This window comes from Vidua chalybeata, chromosome 8 (genome assembly GCF_026979565.1).
Source record: "Vidua chalybeata isolate OUT-0048 chromosome 8, bVidCha1 merged haplotype, whole genome shotgun sequence".
NCBI lineage: Eukaryota > Metazoa > Chordata > Aves > Passeriformes > Viduidae > Vidua > Vidua chalybeata.
Genome location: NC_071537.1, coordinates 8,457,123 through 8,477,252, shown reverse-complemented (window position 1 = coordinate 8,477,252; position 20,130 = coordinate 8,457,123). Strand labels below are relative to the sequence as shown.

General features: G+C 41.4%; 1 protein-coding gene across 2 annotated transcripts; it reads left to right on the top strand.

Annotated features, from left to right (window-relative positions):
* Positions 1–2,732: 2,732 nt before the first annotated feature.
* PLEKHS1 (pleckstrin homology domain containing S1) lies at positions 2,733–17,935 on the top strand. 2 transcript variants are annotated; one of them, XM_053949320.1, is made up of 14 exons: positions 2,733–2,802; positions 3,222–3,313; positions 3,405–3,511; positions 4,869–5,003; positions 6,190–6,265; positions 6,936–7,043; positions 7,706–7,801; positions 10,850–10,960; positions 11,932–12,047; positions 13,424–13,633; positions 13,859–13,960; positions 14,334–14,469; positions 15,216–15,309; positions 16,973–17,935. In XM_053949320.1, the coding sequence occupies exons 1-13, from the start codon at positions 2,772–2,774 to the stop codon at positions 15,282–15,284; spliced, it is 1,389 nt and encodes a 462-aa protein (XP_053805295.1). In that variant the 5' UTR covers positions 2,733–2,771; the 3' UTR covers positions 15,285–15,309; positions 16,973–17,935. The 2 variants fall into 2 exon arrangements, with proteins under 2 accessions (XP_053805295.1, XP_053805294.1); XM_053949319.1 differs by having other exon boundaries at positions 10,847–10,960.
* Positions 17,936–20,130: the final 2,195 nt, after the last annotated feature.

Below are 20,130 nucleotides of genomic sequence, written 5' to 3'. Positions count from 1 at the left end.
CTCCAGGCCAGTTCCAATATATTAGCTATAGAAAGATCAGCATAAAATACCTGAATACACTGCCAGAGAGGAAAATAACATGGAAAGATTTACTTAGAGTAGAAGTGAAATATAAAGAGAAAAACATCCCCTTGTGTAAGTACCAGGATCTCTGCTAGATGAGCATTGCTTCAGATCGTGTCCAGAAAAAAATTAATATTATTTCAAAAGAAAATTGTGTACCAACATCACCCTTGAGTGGTGATACTGACATAGCTGAGAGCTGTGCAGCCCATGAGCCTGAAGGAGCCCACTCACAGTGAGGAACCCTTGACCCTTTCACTCCAGCAGAGCCAGGTTGCTGAACAGTGATTTAAAAGCTGCAGGGTGTTTTAGCTTTTTTCCCTGATCAAATTTATGGCTATTTTCTATTGGAAAGCAATTCCATTGCCATCTGCAGGATTAGCCAGATGGTTTAGTGTGTAAATCCACTTTCATTATTGATACACTGAATGTTTCTGGAGAGAATCCCAAAAATCCACTTTTGGCCAAGACTAACTCTGGAATTACCTTGTCATGACATAGGCAGCATAAGAAATCCTGCCTCACCATTGTGTGTATAACTAAATGCTGTTTAAATCTGAAACTGGTTTCAATTTATGGTACTTTTATGATCTTTTAGTGTTCTTACTGCTGCTTTATATTCCAGCCATGGGTGGATATTATGCCTTAGAAACAGCTCAGGAAATGAAGGGACTGTCCAGAAAGCTGAACCAACAAAACCAGGCTGTCTCCAGGCTTTTTTTTCTGTGTGGAAGACATTTATCACTGCCTCAAATGTGCATATTTTTCATTGCTTCTAAGTGAATATTAATCTTCTGGATTTCCCCTTTCCAGAGCAGTTTTTATTTACTTCCCATACAGAAACAGGAATTTCCTTGTGGGTCAGATTTCAGGGTGTTTGTATTTCTACATGGACTATAAGAGGGCAGTCACAGTGCAGGGCAAGGACTCATCGTGTTTTGCTGCAGGAGGCAGTACAGGGAAACTGGATTTACTTGAAGGTGTACTTCTCTAATAACCTTCTTCATCATGAAGACATTTTGCTTGTAAGTATTAACACAGTTTGTTTTCCTTATCTTGGAAATTTTTGAAGTTTTGTAATAGCTTTCATCATAATGATTTGAGGCATTTTATTTGCATTTTGACTGAAATGTCTCATTGCATTTCAAAAGGTTTGAAGCAATCAAATCCCTTAATGCCTGGCATACAAAAATCTGAGGGGGTATAATCATGGAATTGGCATTTTCTGTTTTGAATTAGATGTAACCTGTTTACAATGTTGCTTTCTGTTGAAAAGACAATTAGATGTAACAATTAAAAAGTTTTTCCCAAAAGGCCGAGTGAGATAGCACAACTAATCTCACATTTGTCTTCCCACATGCAAATCTTGACTATTGCTGACATCCAGAAGAGACTTTTATCCTGTCAGGGACTCTTGGAACATTGTTCTGTAGTAATTGCATCGTTTGCCAGTTGAGGTGGCTGTCAGTCATTGAACAGAACAATACATTACCTTTCATTGCAACCCCAGGTGGGTGTCCTACTATTGACTTTGTGTAAAGTCATTTTTAGTTTTGGAAATTACTTTTTTGTCCTTTTCTTTTTCTGGTAGGCAACAGATGAAAACTCTAGAAGCAAATTTTATAACAGTTTATCATGGCATTTGTACAACAAATCTTTCTTCCCAAAAGGCAAAAATTGCAAAGATTTCCCTAAAAAAAACCTTAAAAAAATGCAGACAGAAATGTACATTCTCTGATGAACCTAAGCTTGCAGTGGTTCATTCCCATTTACAGCCTGGAACAGGAGGAATGAAGGTCTGTAGCTTTAATTGTGTCTCAGGAGTAAAATTCTGTGTATGACCCACCCATTCCTGACCACCCTACTCCTGACTGGACCATGTTTACTTTTGGCAGCATGGAGTGAATCACTGAAGAAAGAGAAGCAGAGGAAAGCCCTTAAATCTCTCACTGCAGCCAGGGTTCTCAGTTAAGAACCAGAGAGCAGCACTTGTAATCCTCCAGATTTTCCCAGGAGAGGCTCTGTGGCTTCAGGTGGCACAAGAGGGTCTGTGTAACCTCCTTGTAGGTACAACAACCTCCAGCCAAGATCTGGTTTTGCAGGGAATGAGAGTTTTGAGATAAGGCAAAGGAAAACTTTTGAAAAGGCATTGCATTAATACGACAAACTTGCAAATTATTAAAATTGCCATCGTTTTATAATTCAATTTTCTACATATATTTTAAACTCTTTAGGCCAAGTTATGCCAGTTTTATACAGGACTGATCATACTGGCAAAGCAGTGTCAGAAACCTACATGGAGGCAGTATTCCTAGGGTACAGGTGTTGTGACTAGTGCAAAAGGAAGGGCCAAATGAAGTTCTCTTGGCAGCCCTCATCACTTCTAGGCAAATCATCTTTTTGGCCTATAAAAGTGGATAATATTTGTTATTTGTAATTTTGTGATTGTATTATAAAATAACAAATGTAGCATATAGTGTATAATTTAATATGATATAAAATTATATATAAATCAATTTAAATTAATAGTTATGGTTGTCTTATGTATTTTGATCATCAGTATGAAAATCAACAGTTGTAAGATTTTTGTTATTTTCTCAACAGCAATTGTGTGTGCAGTGAAATGCTGCTCAGCAGCAAGCAAACTGAAAGGAATTAGCTTCCACATTTTTGCTCTTTTTGTTATCTTGGTGGAAGAAACAATCAGGATGGCTTCTACAAGTAAAAGAAATTCTGCAGGTACAAAACTTCTTATACTAAAATTTGTCAGTAGTAAAGTTGTGAGATGATCTGTCCTTACCTGAGTGCCATCTATTAATTTCTTTCAGGGTGCATTTCAGATCTCTAATTATGACGCTTAAGGAAACCAGACCCCAAAAGTTAAATAAGATCAGTTAAATAAGACAGCAGCTCATGATATCTTCTGAGCCCCTACATTTTCACTACCATTACTTTGCATTTTGGGCCAGCTGTCAGCATTAACATCAGGGAAGCAGGGCCTGGCTCTATATTTTATAGCCTTGATTTATGTTTGTTTTATGGCCATTTAAGCACAGAAACCCAGTGCTAAGCAACAATTTCCAGTTCAAAGAGGTCTTTTTAAAGAGATTAATTGGCAGCAAGTTAAGTAATGGTGCTCTTCATTTCTCTTTGATTAGTGAGAATTCAAAATACATTTTGCCCTGAAGGTGGAGTCTGCAAGCACGGATTCCTCATCAAATCACCACCTCTTCAACTCTTCAGCTCACAGGTATACTAGCTCAGATTAGTCATATTTCAGCAATCCCTCATATCTGCTATCCTGAATTTTAATGAGAGACAAATTGCTTTCTCTTTGGCAGAATTCCTGGAAAAGGCGTCTTTTTGTCCTGTCCAAATCCAGCACAGGGAATTACATCCTCAAGTATCTAAAAGGCCAACATGTGAAAGGCTCCATAGCTGTTGATCAGTATGTAGCTCAAATGCATAATCTTTTTTATTTTAAGTCATGTATCAGCACTCTTCAATGACCACTGATTGTACAAGCACTTGTTCCTGACTGAACAAGTCAATTGGGTTCTTGATTCAAACCCAATGAACTCCACAAGAGTCCCTTGGGATTTGTCAGCTTTGGGTGCAACTATGATACATATAGAAGTGAAAATACAGAATAGCTTTATTATCATTTACTTTTGTGTGAGTGATTGTTGTGATGTGTCTCCCAGCGAGATACCTGACTTGGCTCCACGATCCCACAGGCTGTGTTCCTGCAGTAGAACACATTTTACCGTAAGAACAGTGCCATGCTTTCATTCACATGTGAATAAGGACAGGCTGTGCCTCTCTCAGCTGTGGCACACACCCTTTCCCAGCTTGCAGCTTCACAAAGCGCTTTGCAGGTTTGTGCAAAGGTCTCCTGACTTTCTCATAGACTTTTGGGCTGATTATGGTTGCTCACTGCTTCTTATTCTGCCAAGAGATTGCCCTGCTTGGCTCGTTTGGGTTGGTCATTTCCTTCCTGTCAGCACACGTCTACTGCAGCAAGACTGAGTGTCCCTGGCTTTGGACTGGTACCTTTACCAGGCCATGGGTGGTATGAGATATGTGCAAAGGAAACAGAAGATGTAATGGGAAATGTAAATATTTTCCAGTCAGATCTAGAGGTTAATACTCCAGCCTCCTGGAGTATTGTTAGGCAAGGAGGTCACTCACCACATTGCTATTGTGCTTCTTCCATTAAAAGGATTTACATTGTGAAGCTTTCAAAAATGCAGTTTGCTCAGTGGTCTGTGGTTACATTATTACCATAATTATTTTTGTCATTACTTTTATTTGGCTTCTTGGAAGTTAATGGAAGTAGTGCTTCAAGTGCTTCAAGTATCCATTAAGAGTACTTCTGTCCTCTTCCCCTCCATTAAAACACTATTAATATACAATTAGTTTCAAATCAAATCTATTGTTTTATAGTGGTTAAAAAACTTCCACAATAATTTTTTCTTATTTTTGTTTCTTTTCAAGATTCTGAATTAAACAAAAAAACCCTTTTTCCAGAAATGAGGATCCATAGTCTGGGCACTTTGGAAAAGTTAATTTTATATAATTTGCCTGGAAATTTTCTTCGTTGAAAGACCACCTCTTATGAATGTGTGCATTTATTTTCTTGAGCAATTTTTTCTGTGGAAAAATATCTAACTCTTCCCTTGCAGATCTCATCATATTATGCTGTGCTCAGAGTAAAGTATGGACATGCACACCTACATGTGTGTGTCTATTTGTATGTAACTGTGTAGAGTTATATAGGATGTTTCATCTGGTTATCTTCACAGAATCATAAGTATTCAAGCTGGCATAAGTAATGCTGAAATTATGGAAACGGTGAGGAAGATGTTCAAATGCCTTCCTGAGCGGGTGATGTCCATCAGCACTGGAAACAGGCGTTACTTCCTCATTGGGGACAGCAGGTGGGCATAGCACGATGTGCAGAAGCAGTGACAGTGCTGTTAAACTAATGTAGCACTAAGCTGTGCCCCAAGGAAGGGTCCTGCTCCTTCACCCACTCCCTCCCTTTTGTGTCTCAGCTCCTGATGGCACAGCTCTGGGATGAGGTGATTCAGCTGCCTGATCCAATGGAAAACACCTTTTTCTATGGCATTGCCTCCCCTTATTCATGGCTGGGTTCATTTTTTGCTGGTCCAGGCAGGTGAGCTCACCTTCCCTGCAGCCACCCAGTCACAGCACCCAGCATGTGAAAGCAGAGGGAGCACAGGGGTGGCAGTGGGGATGGCAGTGGCAGTGCCTCAGCGTGGCAGTGCCATTTCAGACTGTGCTGGTTAGGGGACAGGAAAGAGCAGAGACCTTTGCCTTTTCACCCAGCAGCTCCTGGGAGTTAGAGAAGTTTCTGCTCCTCATGGATAAACCACAATATTGCCTGCAAACTAGGTTGTTAATCAAGGGAAGTAGACTGAAGGCAAAAATTCTCCTGAAGGAAAACAGATCCCAGAAGTGCTGACTGGGGCTTTTGCTGCAGCAGAGGGGTGCAGTCCATACTTTTCCAGGCTAGAATTGAGTCCTGAACAGGGGCAGAAGCTGTTTCTGTGGAGGTGATCAGCCAAAGCTCAGTTAGGTGAGGGAGGAGGACGTTTGTCACAGTGCTCCTGTACTGCTGGTGCCCAGCACCTCCTCTTCAGTTTTCTAGTCACGAGCATGTCAGGGGGAATTTTTTTGTTTTTGCAGAAGAGCAGCTGATGTGTGAAATCCTGATAAGAAGAAAAACACATACCTGAGTGCTACTTGAGCGTTCCACCCAACGCCTTCCCCTGGTGTGTGGCTCTCACGGCCCAAACTCGGTGGGAAGCATTCCAGAATTAATCCAACTAAATCCACTGCAAGCATGAAAAACAGTCCTTCCATGGCATATTTCTCATCCTGACAGTCCAAATGCCTTCCCAAGCCTTGTTAACTCTCTGAGTCAGACTTTGCATCTGGCTATGACCACACAAGCACTCTTTCCTGAAAGGCAGGTGCAGGGTTTTCCCTTGATCTCAGGAATTTTTGTTTTGGGCCCCATAGGAAGAAGTAGGTAGGCAAAAGAAGTGCCCTTGTGTGTTACCTGTCAGTAAGTTTTCACTCCTCTTGTTCCAACTTCAGGCAGGAAATAGACGATTGGGTCACTCTGATATCTTCAGTCTGCAGGGAGGACAATAGAAGTGGATGCTGCCCTCAGGTGACATATTACTGTACTTTATTTTAGAAAAAAAAAAAAAAGCCATTTCTTTTTTTCATTACAAAACTGTGCAAAAGAATTTTCCTGATCTTCACCTTGCCAGTTGCCTCTGACCTTGGTTATTCAGAATTTCATTTTCATATAAATCCTGTACCTTGGCTTTATGCATCGAGCAGGCATTGCACAGTCTGTCTGCACTGGGATTGATTTTACATTGAAGAAATCCCTTTGGAGAGTAAGCTATATGGAAATGAGGAGAAGATTGATATCATGCTGCAATGAACAACACCTGTGATGCATCAGAGTGAAAACTTGTGTGTTATACTTAGTGGGTGCATTTCAGATATATTTACATGTTGTTTTACATCAGTCTGTCAATGTTATAAATCAGCTGGAAGCCCTGGTGGTTCAAGATCAAGCCCAAGTTTCTGCACCTTGTCAGCCAGCCAGACCCACCAGTTTAGACTCAGCACTAAGTACTCACATCCCTGCAGCTTCCAGACTGCTCAAAATGCAAGCAGGGCAAATTTATGTCTGCCTGAAAAATGCTATGCAGACAATGCCTCTGAGCCATTAGAAATAAAATTTGCTCTAGTGATTTGTGTCAGTACATTTTAGCCCACACCCAACAGATGCCTGTTTTCTTATACTGCTTTTCCCTTATTTCTAGAACCAAGATCTTCCAAATCCAGAAGTCAGAAGCCGGACTTCCTCTTTGCCATTATTCCTGAGTTCTGTAGATATGACCAGCGTTCCAGACAGGCAAAGCTACCAAAAGGTAAACAAATTAATGATGTCCTTATTAATGAGTCTGCGCCTAGGCATGACTCTGACATTTCTTTTGCATAGTTGTTTTTTTTTCCATCAAAAGATATTCAGAGTTTCTGCAGTGGGTACCTGGGTGGTCTGTTCTGGTGGGGCTCCTGAGTAGCGCCTGGATGGTAACCACAGAGCCCCCCACAAGGGAAATACTTTTGAGCTTGTAATAAAGGCAATGAGAGACAATACTCATTGGTTCTCTCAACTGACTGGCAAATTTTAGTAAACATTAAGTAAACTCCTGAAGATTTGCTTTGACATGCCTTGGCAGAGGCATGTGATGATTGTTTTGGCAGCTGCTAGCCACATTCCTCCTGATTTGTGATTGTGCTATTATTTCTCTCTCTCTTTTTAGGCTGTAAAGCTTAGAGGAGAGTTCAGATCCAATTCCTCCCTGCCTTACTGACTTTCCCCTCAATATTTAAATAGAAGGGAGGGAAAGCATTGCTGTTGTCCCATAGCAATTGCAGTCCAGTGTCAGAGTGAAATAGCAGCCAAGGAATTGCTGAGTTTCTGCAGTCACAAAACTCTGTGCAACTGGCCTGGGAGAGGAAGCTGAATGTGGGTCAAGCACCTTCAGTGTATCTTTATTAGGAGTCACCTTTTTTCCTTTGTATACAGGAGAATGGTTCCTCAGAAGACAAGAACAGGCCTTATTCAGATCCTGGCCCCCATCAGGTTCAGTGTGACTCACCAAGAGGAGTTTTTCCAAGCCTGGTGAGCAGAACAAATCAAACAGCTCTTTCCTTGTTCCATCTGCAGAAGTGAATATTGGATTTTTATCTCACCTGGGTATCTGTGACTATAGATTATTCACCTACTTTCCTAGCACATCGAGTTGATTTCCACTTTGAAAGCTTCCTAAGTATTTAGTCTGTTTTCTTGTTTACCACTGAAAATTATCTACAACTTGCTTGAAATACCTGTGTTCAGGGGTTTTGGAGTCAGAGCCTCAGTTTCTCTGCAGCAACTGCAACTTGTGGCAGCTCTCACAAACTTGATGAAGAAAGTTCTGCATTTGCACTGGCTGAGGATTTGTCCCTCCCTGCACGTTTCTCAGCTGTGCCACAGTTGTTCCTAAATGCTTTTATTTCTTCAGTCTTTGCCAGTAGCAATCGAGTCAATATAACTAAATTACAGAGCAAGAGCTTGTTAAATTGAGGCACGTCTTAGAACTGACCTTCTGTCAGCATTAATATGTCTTCAAGTAATTTCACTTCCATATCCAGCGGGAGTGATTTGGAAAGATGAAAAGATGAATGTTATCTTGTATTAGTGGCTAAGTGTTCTGACCTGTGTTCCCTAAACTAGTGCCTGCAGTAGTTTTGCTCTGCCGTGGATTGCTGCCTTTGCAGCAGAGTCAAGAGGACAGAAGGCACAACCAAGGCTCTACCACACCACTCTGCAGCTTAAACCCATCTTTACTGACAGTTTATGCATTGAACTCTGACCTCGAGTGGCTGAGATACAGGGCAAAGAATCTGTTCTGCTATCACAGCTACCAGGGTGGTAAATCACATGCTGCAATCACCATCCTTGTATATAGGCTGACAGCAAGTATGAGATAATTCAGCTAAATTTAGTGGAAAGAAGTGAATAGTTGAAACTACATTGCAATGCCGTGGGCAGTCAGCATAGCTCAGCTGATGCACAGTACTTTATAAAGTTGCAGTAATTCAATTGTGGGTCTGAGCTCTGAAATGCACTGAGGAACCCTTGGTCGGATTTTAACCAGTCCTGCTCTGGGTGTATGTCAAGAATTTCTTTGTGTCTCTTCCTTGTGCATACCTTTTCTGTCTTATTCTTTAATTCTTCTCATACTTACAATGCCTCAGAGAGCAGGTATTATATGCAGCTGTTCAGGCTAGGACAGGCTGACCATGAGGGTTAGAAGATAAGGAATTTGGATTTTAGCTTTTTAGACTGAAGCAGAAGAGAGAGCACAAAGCTCATGTTTCTGTTTTGGCATGTGTGAAAATAAATAACCTTGCTGTATAGAGAACAAGAAACAACAATATTTGTCCACTGGATAAAAATATTTCTCTTGCCTCATAAGTTTAACATCTGCTGACATCTCCAGACCTATTCTCTGCTCAGTGATATGCAGACAACTGACATCCTAACTAATCCCTTGTATTTACATCCATGTAGCAGTGTGAGTCCCCATTTCAAGCTTCTGATGTGTTTTGCTTTTTATTGGTGGCTCCCTCATCCAGGCCCAGATCTTGAAAAGCCTTTGTTACGTAGTTGTCACTCATGCAAACAGGATTCTCCATATCAGTGAGTCTAGTCATGCTGGCAGGGACCCTGCAGGGATCTGGGGACCTGGTTCCTTTTCAACCCACCTTTTGGAGCTACCTAAAGGTAGCTCATCTGACTCAGGAATTCAGTATCAGCTATTTTGATACACAGCTTTCAACATCTGAAATACATCAAAATTAGGAGCCCTGCCTTGCATCACCCTATGCTGTGCATTACTGTGTTGCAGGCAGCAAGGCACCCTTGGGATCTGTTACACACCTGATTTTTTCAAAGAGGGATTACTCTCTCTAGGGCAACACGTAATTTTCCTTAAGAAACTTATAGGTAACAATGACTCAGTTGTTCTCCAGGTGTCATTTCGATCTTTTGCTACAGCCAGTTTTCTCCAGAGTCTACTTTCTCTCCATAAATCCATATTATGGTTCCACAGACACTTGAAGTTTGTCCTGCCTCCCATGGCATGAGTTGATTTTAATGCCATCTATACCAATAAGGAAAAAAAAATACAATAATCATCCTTAATTAAAATTCATTGCCAGTTTCTTATTGTTACATGTAAGAAAGTAAATAGTTTCATTTACTTTACCTTGAAAACGATAATATATTTATGGCATATTTAGCAATTATTCAAATGTTCACCATGGAAATCAAGGATGCAAGTGCAGAGATTAAAAAAAAGTTGCATCACAAACATGGCTCAGAGAATTTAACTGGGAGGCAGCTAAATACAAATTACCATACTCTTCACTATAGTGAAGTCAACAAAGAGACATAAATATAAATAATTTCTCTTTGCGACTTGAAAAGGTAAACTAACTTGGTGGAGGGATTTATTTCTCCTTGGCTTACCAAATTGCTTCAAACTTAATGTTTCAGGTATTTATGAAGGCAGAATATCACTCAGGACACAAAGGATTCTATGTCAAAGCTCCAGTCTTCTGAAGTATCTTTTTGTTCAGAGAGAAGTATGAGATAACAAATTTCTCATTAGTCAGGGAAATTCCAAATTCATTCTTTATTTGATAGCAGTTAAAAGCTGCTTTAAAAGGACAAATATATCCCAATTCACCTCTAGATTTCCTACAGAATTTTTTCCTAATGTAAGGACTTCAGAACTGATTGCAAAAAGAAAATATTTTCCACACAATAGACCCTAAATTCAAGCAGATTCATACGCAAAGTGTTCAAAACACTTGATTTTTACACAAAATAACAGGTTGTGATCATGAAATCAATTGCAACAGCCTGGTTAGCACTAATCCATCTGTGAGAGATACTAATACCAGTGGCTGGATTTTTTGTGTGCATTGAATTTCAAAAGTACAGGCAGGAGCACAGATATAGAAACCTTGTTTCTAAACTAGGCTGACTCTGAGCATATCTCACTTCAAGGAGAAATGTATCTTACCATGTTTTCTGTGAATATTTGCTGATTCTGTTACTTCTCCACAAAAAGGAAAAATGCATGTTAATCTGTTAAATACAAACCCATTCTTTCAGCAGGATACAATTCTGGGAAGAAGTGAGGAAAACCTGCTGTTGTCAGATCCAGAGGAAAACATCAAAAAGGATGAAGAAGATTATTACCAAACTCCCAGCAATGTTTTAGCTAAGGTAGTTTATCAGCTGTGAGTTCTGCTGGTCTGTTAACAGCTCCAAGGACACAGGAGGCATTTAATGAGCCAAAGAGGAACTGGTGGGAGGAACCACTTGTACCTTGCAAAAGGAATACATAGATAAAGCAATAGGTAATAGAGTTTATATTTATACAAGAAAAAAAATACACTAGACTAATTCAAAGGATCTTCCTGCTGCAAAGTGGCATTTTGACAAAAATATTGCTGATTTTGTTGAAATCCCCCAAACTACTTCATTGTTAATGACTTTTGCCTATTGTATAATGGGGTAGGGTTGGGTTTTTTTTCTGAAATTGGAAGCTTCATTTAGAGAATGTAACAGTACATTAGTTTTATGTATCTTGAAATGTAATTCTGTTGAAACACCAGTAAGCTGCATAAAAACAGTACTTTCAAAACACTGCGGTACATTTTGGTATCTACATTTCACTGTGAAACAAGGCAGCAGGAGAAATCATGCTGTTAATTTAATGTAAATTTTGACACACAATTTGGGAGGCTAATTTCAGGAGAAGGTATGTGGTCAGGAGAGGTGGTCAGTTTTCTGCAGAAGTCACAGACTGTACATCTGACTGAAGGACATTAACAATGGTGATGTGGTCGTATAATCTAAGTGCTCTAAGTCAAGCACACCCAAAGTACAAGTCTCCTTTTTCAGCCTGCTTGAATTAAAAGACAACAATTTTTTTTTTTTTGGTGGTAATACTTCAGAATATAGCTGGTCATGTCCCAGTCTGGCTGTGCCAATAGTTCCAGCATTAACTTTTAAGTTTCAAGCACCTTTCTAGCTCCCAGTTTCTAGGAATTGGCTGATTTGAGGAAACCCAGGCTATATTAGCCAATATGTTTAAACAGCATGAGCACTGAACAAAATAAGGAAATTAATGAGGGTTTCTTCTGCAGGCAGGGCAATCACATTAATGTCATGTATTGCTGTGTTTCTGACAGTGCACTACTGAAGTATCAAAGCCTGACCCTACAGCTGAGTCTGATGTCCCTGTGCAAGAGAAGCCAGTGCAGAGCAGCCCAGTAAAGGAGAACATTTATATGTCAATGAAGTCACTGTAAGTAACAACTTCATTAAGGTTTTGGAAATTAAATGCGGCACAGCAATAGAGATAGAGCTGACATCTCTGGTATTTGCATAACAAGATCTAGAGGCTGCATCTTGTTTGAATGAGTCCTTGTTGGGTCTTAGTTCACAAAGTTCAGCATTCATGGGAACACTGGAGTCAAATTCAAGCTCATCAATATGAAATTTAAGCTCACACTGCAGACTCCTGCACTTACACAGGCTCTGACTGTACAATGCGGCACCTTTTGGTGACTCATACTTTTTCTGGATTTTCATGACAACAGCTCACCACTTTACTGAGTCACTGCAGCCAAACCCCAACAGCCTTTCAGACAGGTGCTCTCCAAAGCAGGCAGCATTATCTAGAGGTTAAAAGAGAAAGGTAGAGATGGGGCATTAGCTCCCAACTTTTCCATTAAGAAGTTGTGTGGGTTAGGACACATCCTCCCTTTCATTTTGCCATGCAGAGAACAGCTCTGTTGCTGTGTGTTTTGAAGGTACAGTGTTTGCCACGTCAGAAAGAAGGACCTGAACTTTGTGTCACAGTTCTAGGTCCACAAGGAAACTTTACAACCTCCACAATATAGCACTGAATACTGAATGGAATTGTGCCTGCTGGGTAAAGCTCCTCCTGAGCCAGAGGAGTGGTCAGTAGCTGGTAGCTGTGGCTTGACACTTACAGACACTCAGATCTCAGGCCACATGGAGAGAGGCAACTGGAAATACAGACCCACTAACCAGACAATCCCCATAGATTAATTCAAGCTTGTCTGTGTCTTTGGGACCCCCCCCCACCCCAGAGGGAATAATTATAAAACTAGTTATAGTAATATAACTATATAAACTAGTTATTCCTAGAGGGAATAACTATAAAAACCTCACAAGGTTATGCCATCTGAGTTAAAATATACCAAGAGCAGCTTCTGCTACTAACCCCAGAAGTCTTGTTTGGGGCACAATGAGGAGTCAGCTCCAGGCAATATAAGGTTTATCAAATAAAACTAAAATGAGTTCAAGTAGTTCTGAGTTATCACATCTCCCAAGGGACAGCTTTACATCCCTGCAGAACCCAGTACAGCCAAGGCCAACAATCTGTACTCAGTTTCTTTGTCAAGGCATGCTGTTAGCTGAAATGTTTCCAGGCTTAATAAATAGTTTTTGCATACTGAAAACGTTTGTTTTGAGATTTATGGTCCATTTTTAGAAGGGCTGTTTATTTTACTTAGGTTTTATTTTGTCCACTGGATATTCTACAAGAACTTGTTATTCTTTACTTTATTGAGGGCTGCTTGATCCAGCTTCAAACACAGCAAGAGTGCCTGGAATTGTCAAACCCCTTAATTTTTTATCATCATTCCTCTTTAGTAAGCTGCTGGATGAGACATGCCAGCTCACGTGCAGACGTGATGGGCTCCCATCCCCTCCCAAATGCCAGAACAACAGTGCATGTCCAAGAGGCTTGGAAGCAGACAAAGGCACAAAACTCCCAGAAAGCAGCACCAGCATGCAGCCTACCCTCCAGAGAAGGCAAAACTCATTACCCCTCTCAGTGGTTCACTTGTCTATACTGCTCAGGTAAGTGTCTTCTCCAGCTGGTTGCAAAGAAGACAGACATGTTCATGGGTTTCCTCTTGCCAAGCCTGTCAGCATTCCAGAGGCACTTTAGTCACGCTTTTAGTCATAGCATTTAGTTTTAGGGAGTCTGCAAGGAGCAGGGAGTTGGACTCAATAATCCTTATGAGTCCCTTCCAATTTGAGCTCTTCTGTGATTTTGTGGTCTCTGATGTTTTTCTCTCACAGTCAAGTTACAGATGAGATGCAGCTGCAGAAACTGGATATTTTCGTACCCCTGGCTGATATTAACAATTACCTAAAACTTACTGAAGCAGCAGGACGAATATGGTAAGTGTGGATTCTTGTGGCAGTGCCTGTGAGATGGGAATGAGTGACAGGCACAGAAGTGTTGAACTGCAGACACCCATGTGTAGTTTGGGCAGGGCAGAACAAGGCAGGGACAGTGCTTGCTGGCACTTCAGTGATTCCTTCTGCTCTCCCCAGTTCTTTGTGAATTTGAGTTTGTATTTCACATGCTGTCGTAAAGGCCTCCAAAGAATCCAGCATGCTGTGTAATAATTAGTGATGTTTTCAACCAGAACTAGATCAAGAATTTACAAAGTCATTGAACGTGTCTCATTTCCAGAGGGCAGCCCCATAAATGCATAAACGCAACTGCCTGCATATCCTGTGTGTTTTCCTTATTGTCTGCCCTCCACAGCGTTTCACAGTGGGCTGGTCCTCTCAGGCTGGGGTGTTTGTTTAACCATGGAGACCACGTGGTGGCTGTGAATGATCTACAGCCCCAGGGTGTGGAGGAAGCTTTCTTCTTCATCAGCAGGTCCACGAGAAAGGAGGTAAGCTTGATTAACCTTGACTGAAATGGATAGAGACAAATGAGAAAGCAATTCCCTTTTTTGCATTTCATTTCAAACCAGTTTACTCTGGTCTAAGTTTGGCATGAATAACTCCAGCACCAGTTATCTCCTTAGCATCATTCTGATGTGGTGTCTGAGCTCTGTGGGGAACACAAGGTCAGCACTGCAGAGTTTGAAGAAGAGTTTGAGCAACACCAAGAGATGTTACTGGGCAACCATAAACTAGAGTTACTTGAGGTCTTTTTGCCTAATGCATATAAAAAATTGCAAGTTTTGGGAAATAAACCATTGCCTCCAGTGGATGTGTGGTTGCTTATAATGGTTTGGGTACTGAGGGCAGAGCCCTGGACTCCTACGTCCTATTGCTTATCAAGCACTACACATCTCCTTGTGTGACACTGTGTTTTTTGAAGAACATGGGACATTTCTAAGATGTTCTTTAACCCAGCTGTGATCCACAACGTGTTTCTGAACTCATATTTCAGTATTCAGGTTCATGACCCATTTCCAAACACATTCAAATTTGAATTCTGCTGAGATTGTTGGGGTCATGAGTTGCTATTGCCATCTAAAGAAAGGAAAGCCAGTCTCAGCAAGGAAAAGAAAATACTCATCTCTCTTAATGGAGAATTTTTATTTAGCTAGCTCAAATACAAGTCAGATAATTGCACAGATATTGACCAAATATAACAAGCTATAAAAATGTCCCTTTTTTTCTTTTTAAGGTGAAACTTACTGTGTGTAGGATTCCACATTCAGATATCTTCCATGCTAAAGGCTGCTCATGTTCCTGAAAAAAACAAAGACCTCAATGATTAAGTAAGTGCCAAAACTCAAAGGAAAAGATCAGTGAGGAGAAGGTGATATCTTGTATGTAGAGATAATCATCTTCTTGAGCTGCCAGACATCTTTTGTTGCTGAAGTACAAAGAACGGAGAATGCAGATTTCATTTTATGTCCTCATAACTTATGTATTTGGCTTATATTTCATGTTGCCATGTTTTTCTGTTACATGGAAGAAAATGAGGGTCAGATTTTTTACGTGATCTTTGCACTGTGCATACTTTTCATTTCAGCAGAAAATACTGGTTTGTGCCTCTGCTCACCTCTTTACACTGAGTTACAATGGTTTATTAGTGAACTCCTAATCACTTAGAGGTGGGCAAACAACCAGCATTTGGACTAAAGCCGTGTTTTCCCTGGATTCCCCTGAGCTACAGAAAGGCTCAAGTGAGCCAAGAGCTGCAGTGCTGGAGGAGAGGCTGGTGTATAAAATGTTGTGTAGTGATTCAGTGGGGCCTCCTTTTGTGTTATGCCCCTCTTATGATACAGCCACAAAAACACATCCAAGGGATAACAGGTAGAAGAGCTGGCTGGAGAAAGAATATGTCTGGAGCACCTTTGGGTTCACTGACAGCCAAGATAAGCCCTAAATGAAAAAGGAATGAATGGATTTGGGAGAGAGAAGGGCTGACCTGCTCTGTGAAAGGGTTCCTGATAAAGACAGCTGGGAAAACCACAGAGAGGAATGATGTATCTGAAGGCATGTGCCCTCACCCCAATGCAAACAGAGTTCACTGTTTCTCACAGAGAATGTTTTGATGCTACCAAGTAGTACCACAGGGATGTCACCAGTGCAGCAGGATTTCCAGAGCAAGTGCTTATTTGTTTCCCAAACAAGGATGTTTCCTGTAAATATTTATTTCTGGATATGCCTTCCTCGCATTGCTACCATAGAAGCATGACCAATTTTCAGCTGATAGCACACCAAAAGGAAATTGATAAGGGATTGCCTTCAGGAGTGCTCCAGTGGATGCCAAGAGGAAATTTTGTCCTGTCCTAGAGTGACCTCTGTTGCTTACAGCACCATGGTTTGACATGGCAGAACACATACCTGTGCCCTGCATGAACACAGACACTTTGTGTGGGAATTTTTACACACCCACACTGCTGTAAAACAGATAGAGTCAATATACAGTGATGTGGCAACAGACAGAATCACCGGGTTTGAGTATTGAACATTTTATCCTGCCAGACACAACCAAAATAACTACTGGGTTTAGCAGGCATAAGATTACTCATATTAAGAGATTTATATAAGCATTGATTAAGGTGGATTTGGCTCAAAGGAGGTATTTATCCAGCCTACAACTGAATAAAGCCAAGTTGGCTACTATGGTAAGGAACTACACTTACTAAAAATCAGCATTGGTGCAACTTATTTCGGTAGCAAATTTGACAAATTTGCTGGACTTAAAAAAATCGTTATAAAATTTTATTCAGATGAAAATAGCATAATGGAATCCAAAACTGGCAAACAAAAATATGTATATAATCTATTCAGACTCAGCTCCTGTTCAAAAGATTAATTTCCAGACTGAATGTTTCCACAGCCTGTCACTTCTGCTTTTGAGATAAGAGTGTTTGGGACATGCTTGTTTCTCAAGGTAGAAAGGATCACATTTTGATTTTTCTGTTTCAGTGGTGTTCAAAGGCCTGTTTGTGCTGAATTCTGCATAAAAACAGAGGGAACTCCCAGTTCTCGAACTACAGAGGCTGAAAATGGAAGAAAACATTCCTTGGGAGCTCTGCTCCAAAGCTGCTATGGGATTCCTTTGCTCTGCACTGCTGCTTTGAGCACAGCAAATCCATTTCTGCCTAAGGAGCCCCTGAGGGATGGGTTGGCTGGCTATCACTGTCCAGGGCTTCTTCCAGCCCTGTAACTCTGTCAGTCTGCTAGGACAGTCCTCATGGCCTGAATCCTAAAATCACAGATCACCTACTTGAAGAGCATCTACTGAGGATGTAGTCCTCAGCCTTTCCTGGCCAAAGTTTGCCTCAGCTCTTCTGAACTTTGGAAAAGGAAAGTCCAAACTTTTCTGTGTTATTCTAAGACTGATCTCTTTAAAGATCTCTTTTTAAAAATCAGGAAATTATTTTCAAATATTTATCCTAGACAATTTTTTCAGAAAATTAACATGATTTTTTCTTGCCCTGTTTTCAGTGGGCATAGGGAACATTTGGATTGCCACTGTCTGGAACCTGCTGCTGAAGCAGATGTTGAGCACTGCATGCTGCACCTCTCAGCCATGGAAGAATGGTACTTTTGGACAAAACCAGGAATTGGTTAGATATAGCATGTGCAGAATAATTCCAGAATATTTTAGAGAACTGGGGGATTACTTCTGTACTTCAGTAAACAGTTACAGATGTGTTGCTCCATAATTGATCATTATGTCAGTTTGCACAACGCTAAATGCAGATAATTAATGTCACATATTGCCTGACTCATAACACTTACAGAGATACAATATGGAAATGACATTGGTACAGTAAATTCTGGTAGGGTGTGTGAAGTTGCCCACATATAATTAATAAATGTCCTAACAATTTACAACACATTGTATGCTGCAAAATACCTCATTTTCTCCAAACATGGCCCCTCCTTGTCGTGCAAAGATTACCTGTAACTTCCCAGTATCTGCAGCTGAGTCACTTAACAGCCCATTTTAAAAAAGCTCCACTTAAATAAAGATTTAGGTTGTTTCCCTGGCTGTTAGTTTGTGGCATGATCCTATGCTGCTCTCACTCATTAGTGGCTGCTAATATTTCCCTGTGGGTTCCCAAACTTGAATCATGCTCTTTCTACTCCAGCATCTAGCTAGGAAGATGGCAATTGCCCAGGAGAAAAGCAAGTCTTGGAAGAGAGAGAGAAAGTAATGGTAAGGGAAGTCTCTGTATTGATGTGAGGTAATTGAAGTTAAGAAAAATAAAAAGCCCTTTGAACAGAAAGCACAAACCAGACCACACAACCTCCACACTTCCTCCCAAGGGCAACACTCCTGAGAACTGGGCTTGGAGTCATAAAGTGATCAACACAGCACAAGTCCTGCAGGAGAATGAGTCCAGCCAGGAAAGGTTATCTGTGTCCACCCTGAAGTGAGCCAGAGACAAGCTCTGTGTAATGCTTAATTCTCTTATTAGAGCCCCTCCAGCCAGGGGATTGGAAGGATACCTATATATGTAATAGGGATATCTAAATAAATGCCTACATATATAACAGGAATATCTAAATAACAACCAGACATACTTCAGCATGGCTGGAATTTCTGCAAAGGGATGCAAAGAGGAGCAGCTGCAATAAAGGAGAGTGATGATACCCTGCACACTGCAGAGAGAGTGGATCCATGGTGAGCTGGGGACACCAGGTGCTTCATCTGTGTTTTGCCCCAGATTTTCTGATGACCTCAGGAGAGCCATTCCCTCTCACACACTCAGTAAGATTCAAGGAGTGGTTTCAGACACATTTGCATCGTGCTGTCTCTTACCATGGATGTGATCTCCAGCACCACATTCTATAGTAGGAATTGCTTTATCTCCCAGAAAATTCCTGGAAAAGCCTCCATCAGACCTGTATGTGACAGGCATGAGGGCGGGTTCATCGATGCCCGGTGCTGTGGGGAGATGCTGATTCCATGCCAAGGGAGAAGCCAGCCTTGATGTCCTGCAGAAACTGGCTTACCTGAGTCCCTTCAGGGGCTCTGTCCTGCGGGAACACTGGGTGATGTTCCCACTTCCCTGCAAGGAATTCCTCACAGCATCTGTGCTGCTCTTGGAAAGCTGCACAGCAGGGACTGTGGAAATCTTCTCAACCACATGGATTCCTCCAGCACTTCAGGCCCTTTAAGGGACACACTAATATTTACAAAGGTGTTTCCCTGCTGGTGCTCCCTTGGTCAGAGCAGGGGCTAGAAAGTGCATGTACTGGCTGTCTGCCCTTGGGTCTCTGGAGATGACAAGGGAATCTGAGATGCTCTAAGGGCTTTTTTGGTTTGTTTCCCAGGGATGAACACTCCTTCCACGTACATGCCTTGCCATAGCCAGCCACTTCCCTCCTGCAGGCTGGCCAACAAGTCACTGCAAGGAACTTGGGGCATGCCAGGCAGTTCCTAGAAATGCCACTGTAATTTTGGATGTTCCTTTTGGCCCCTTACCACCTTCTAATTTATTGCATCCCTTAAAGAAGTGGAGAAGCCAGACAAGGTTGATAGAAATCTTTCATTCAGGAAAATCACTTTAAATGAAACCATTCCTTCACTGCGAGGACCCTCAGCGACCAGGAGCCCTTTGCTTGCTGCTGACAGCTCCTTGGTGGCTCCTTCTTACAGCAGGACCAGAACTTTGGGGGGCACCAAGCTGCTCTGGGGGCAGCAGGACTGGACTTGCCACAGCAAGTGTCTGGCCATATTCAGTTTTTTCAGCCTGGTGTGCCTGAGTTGATCTGTGCCTGAGAATTTGTTTTGTTTGTAACCCAGCAGTGGAGGATGAAATTGAAGCATTGGTGGGAGCATTAAGATCAGGGCTATCAGTGATGCTAATCTCCTTTTAAAATGTTGGGTGTTTGTGATGTTCATCAGTAGGGACATCGCTGAGCTACATCCTTCTTTTATTTCCTGCCTCTGTAAGTTTTCCCAAGAAATCTGTTTCTGTCTGTGCCTATAAAACACAGCATAAAGCCATGGTCTATGCCTCAGAGCTGTTGGAAGGATACAACCTCCATCAGGGATGAGGGTTGCACAATTTTTTTAACCAGGAGAAGCCAATGTTTTCAAGTAGTTGCTCTCAGCAGCATCTACTGAT

Coding starts and splice junctions, on each gene's coding strand:
- PLEKHS1 (XM_053949319.1), top strand. CDS start 2,772: ATGGCTTCTACAAGTAAAAGAAATTCTGCAG. Junction 2,803..3,221: donor AAGTAAAAGAAATTCTGCAG/GTACAAAACTTC, acceptor CTCTTTGATTAG/TGAGAATTCAAAATACATTT. Junction 3,314..3,404: donor TTCAACTCTTCAGCTCACAG/GTATACTAGCTC, acceptor TCTCTTTGGCAG/AATTCCTGGAAAAGGCGTCT.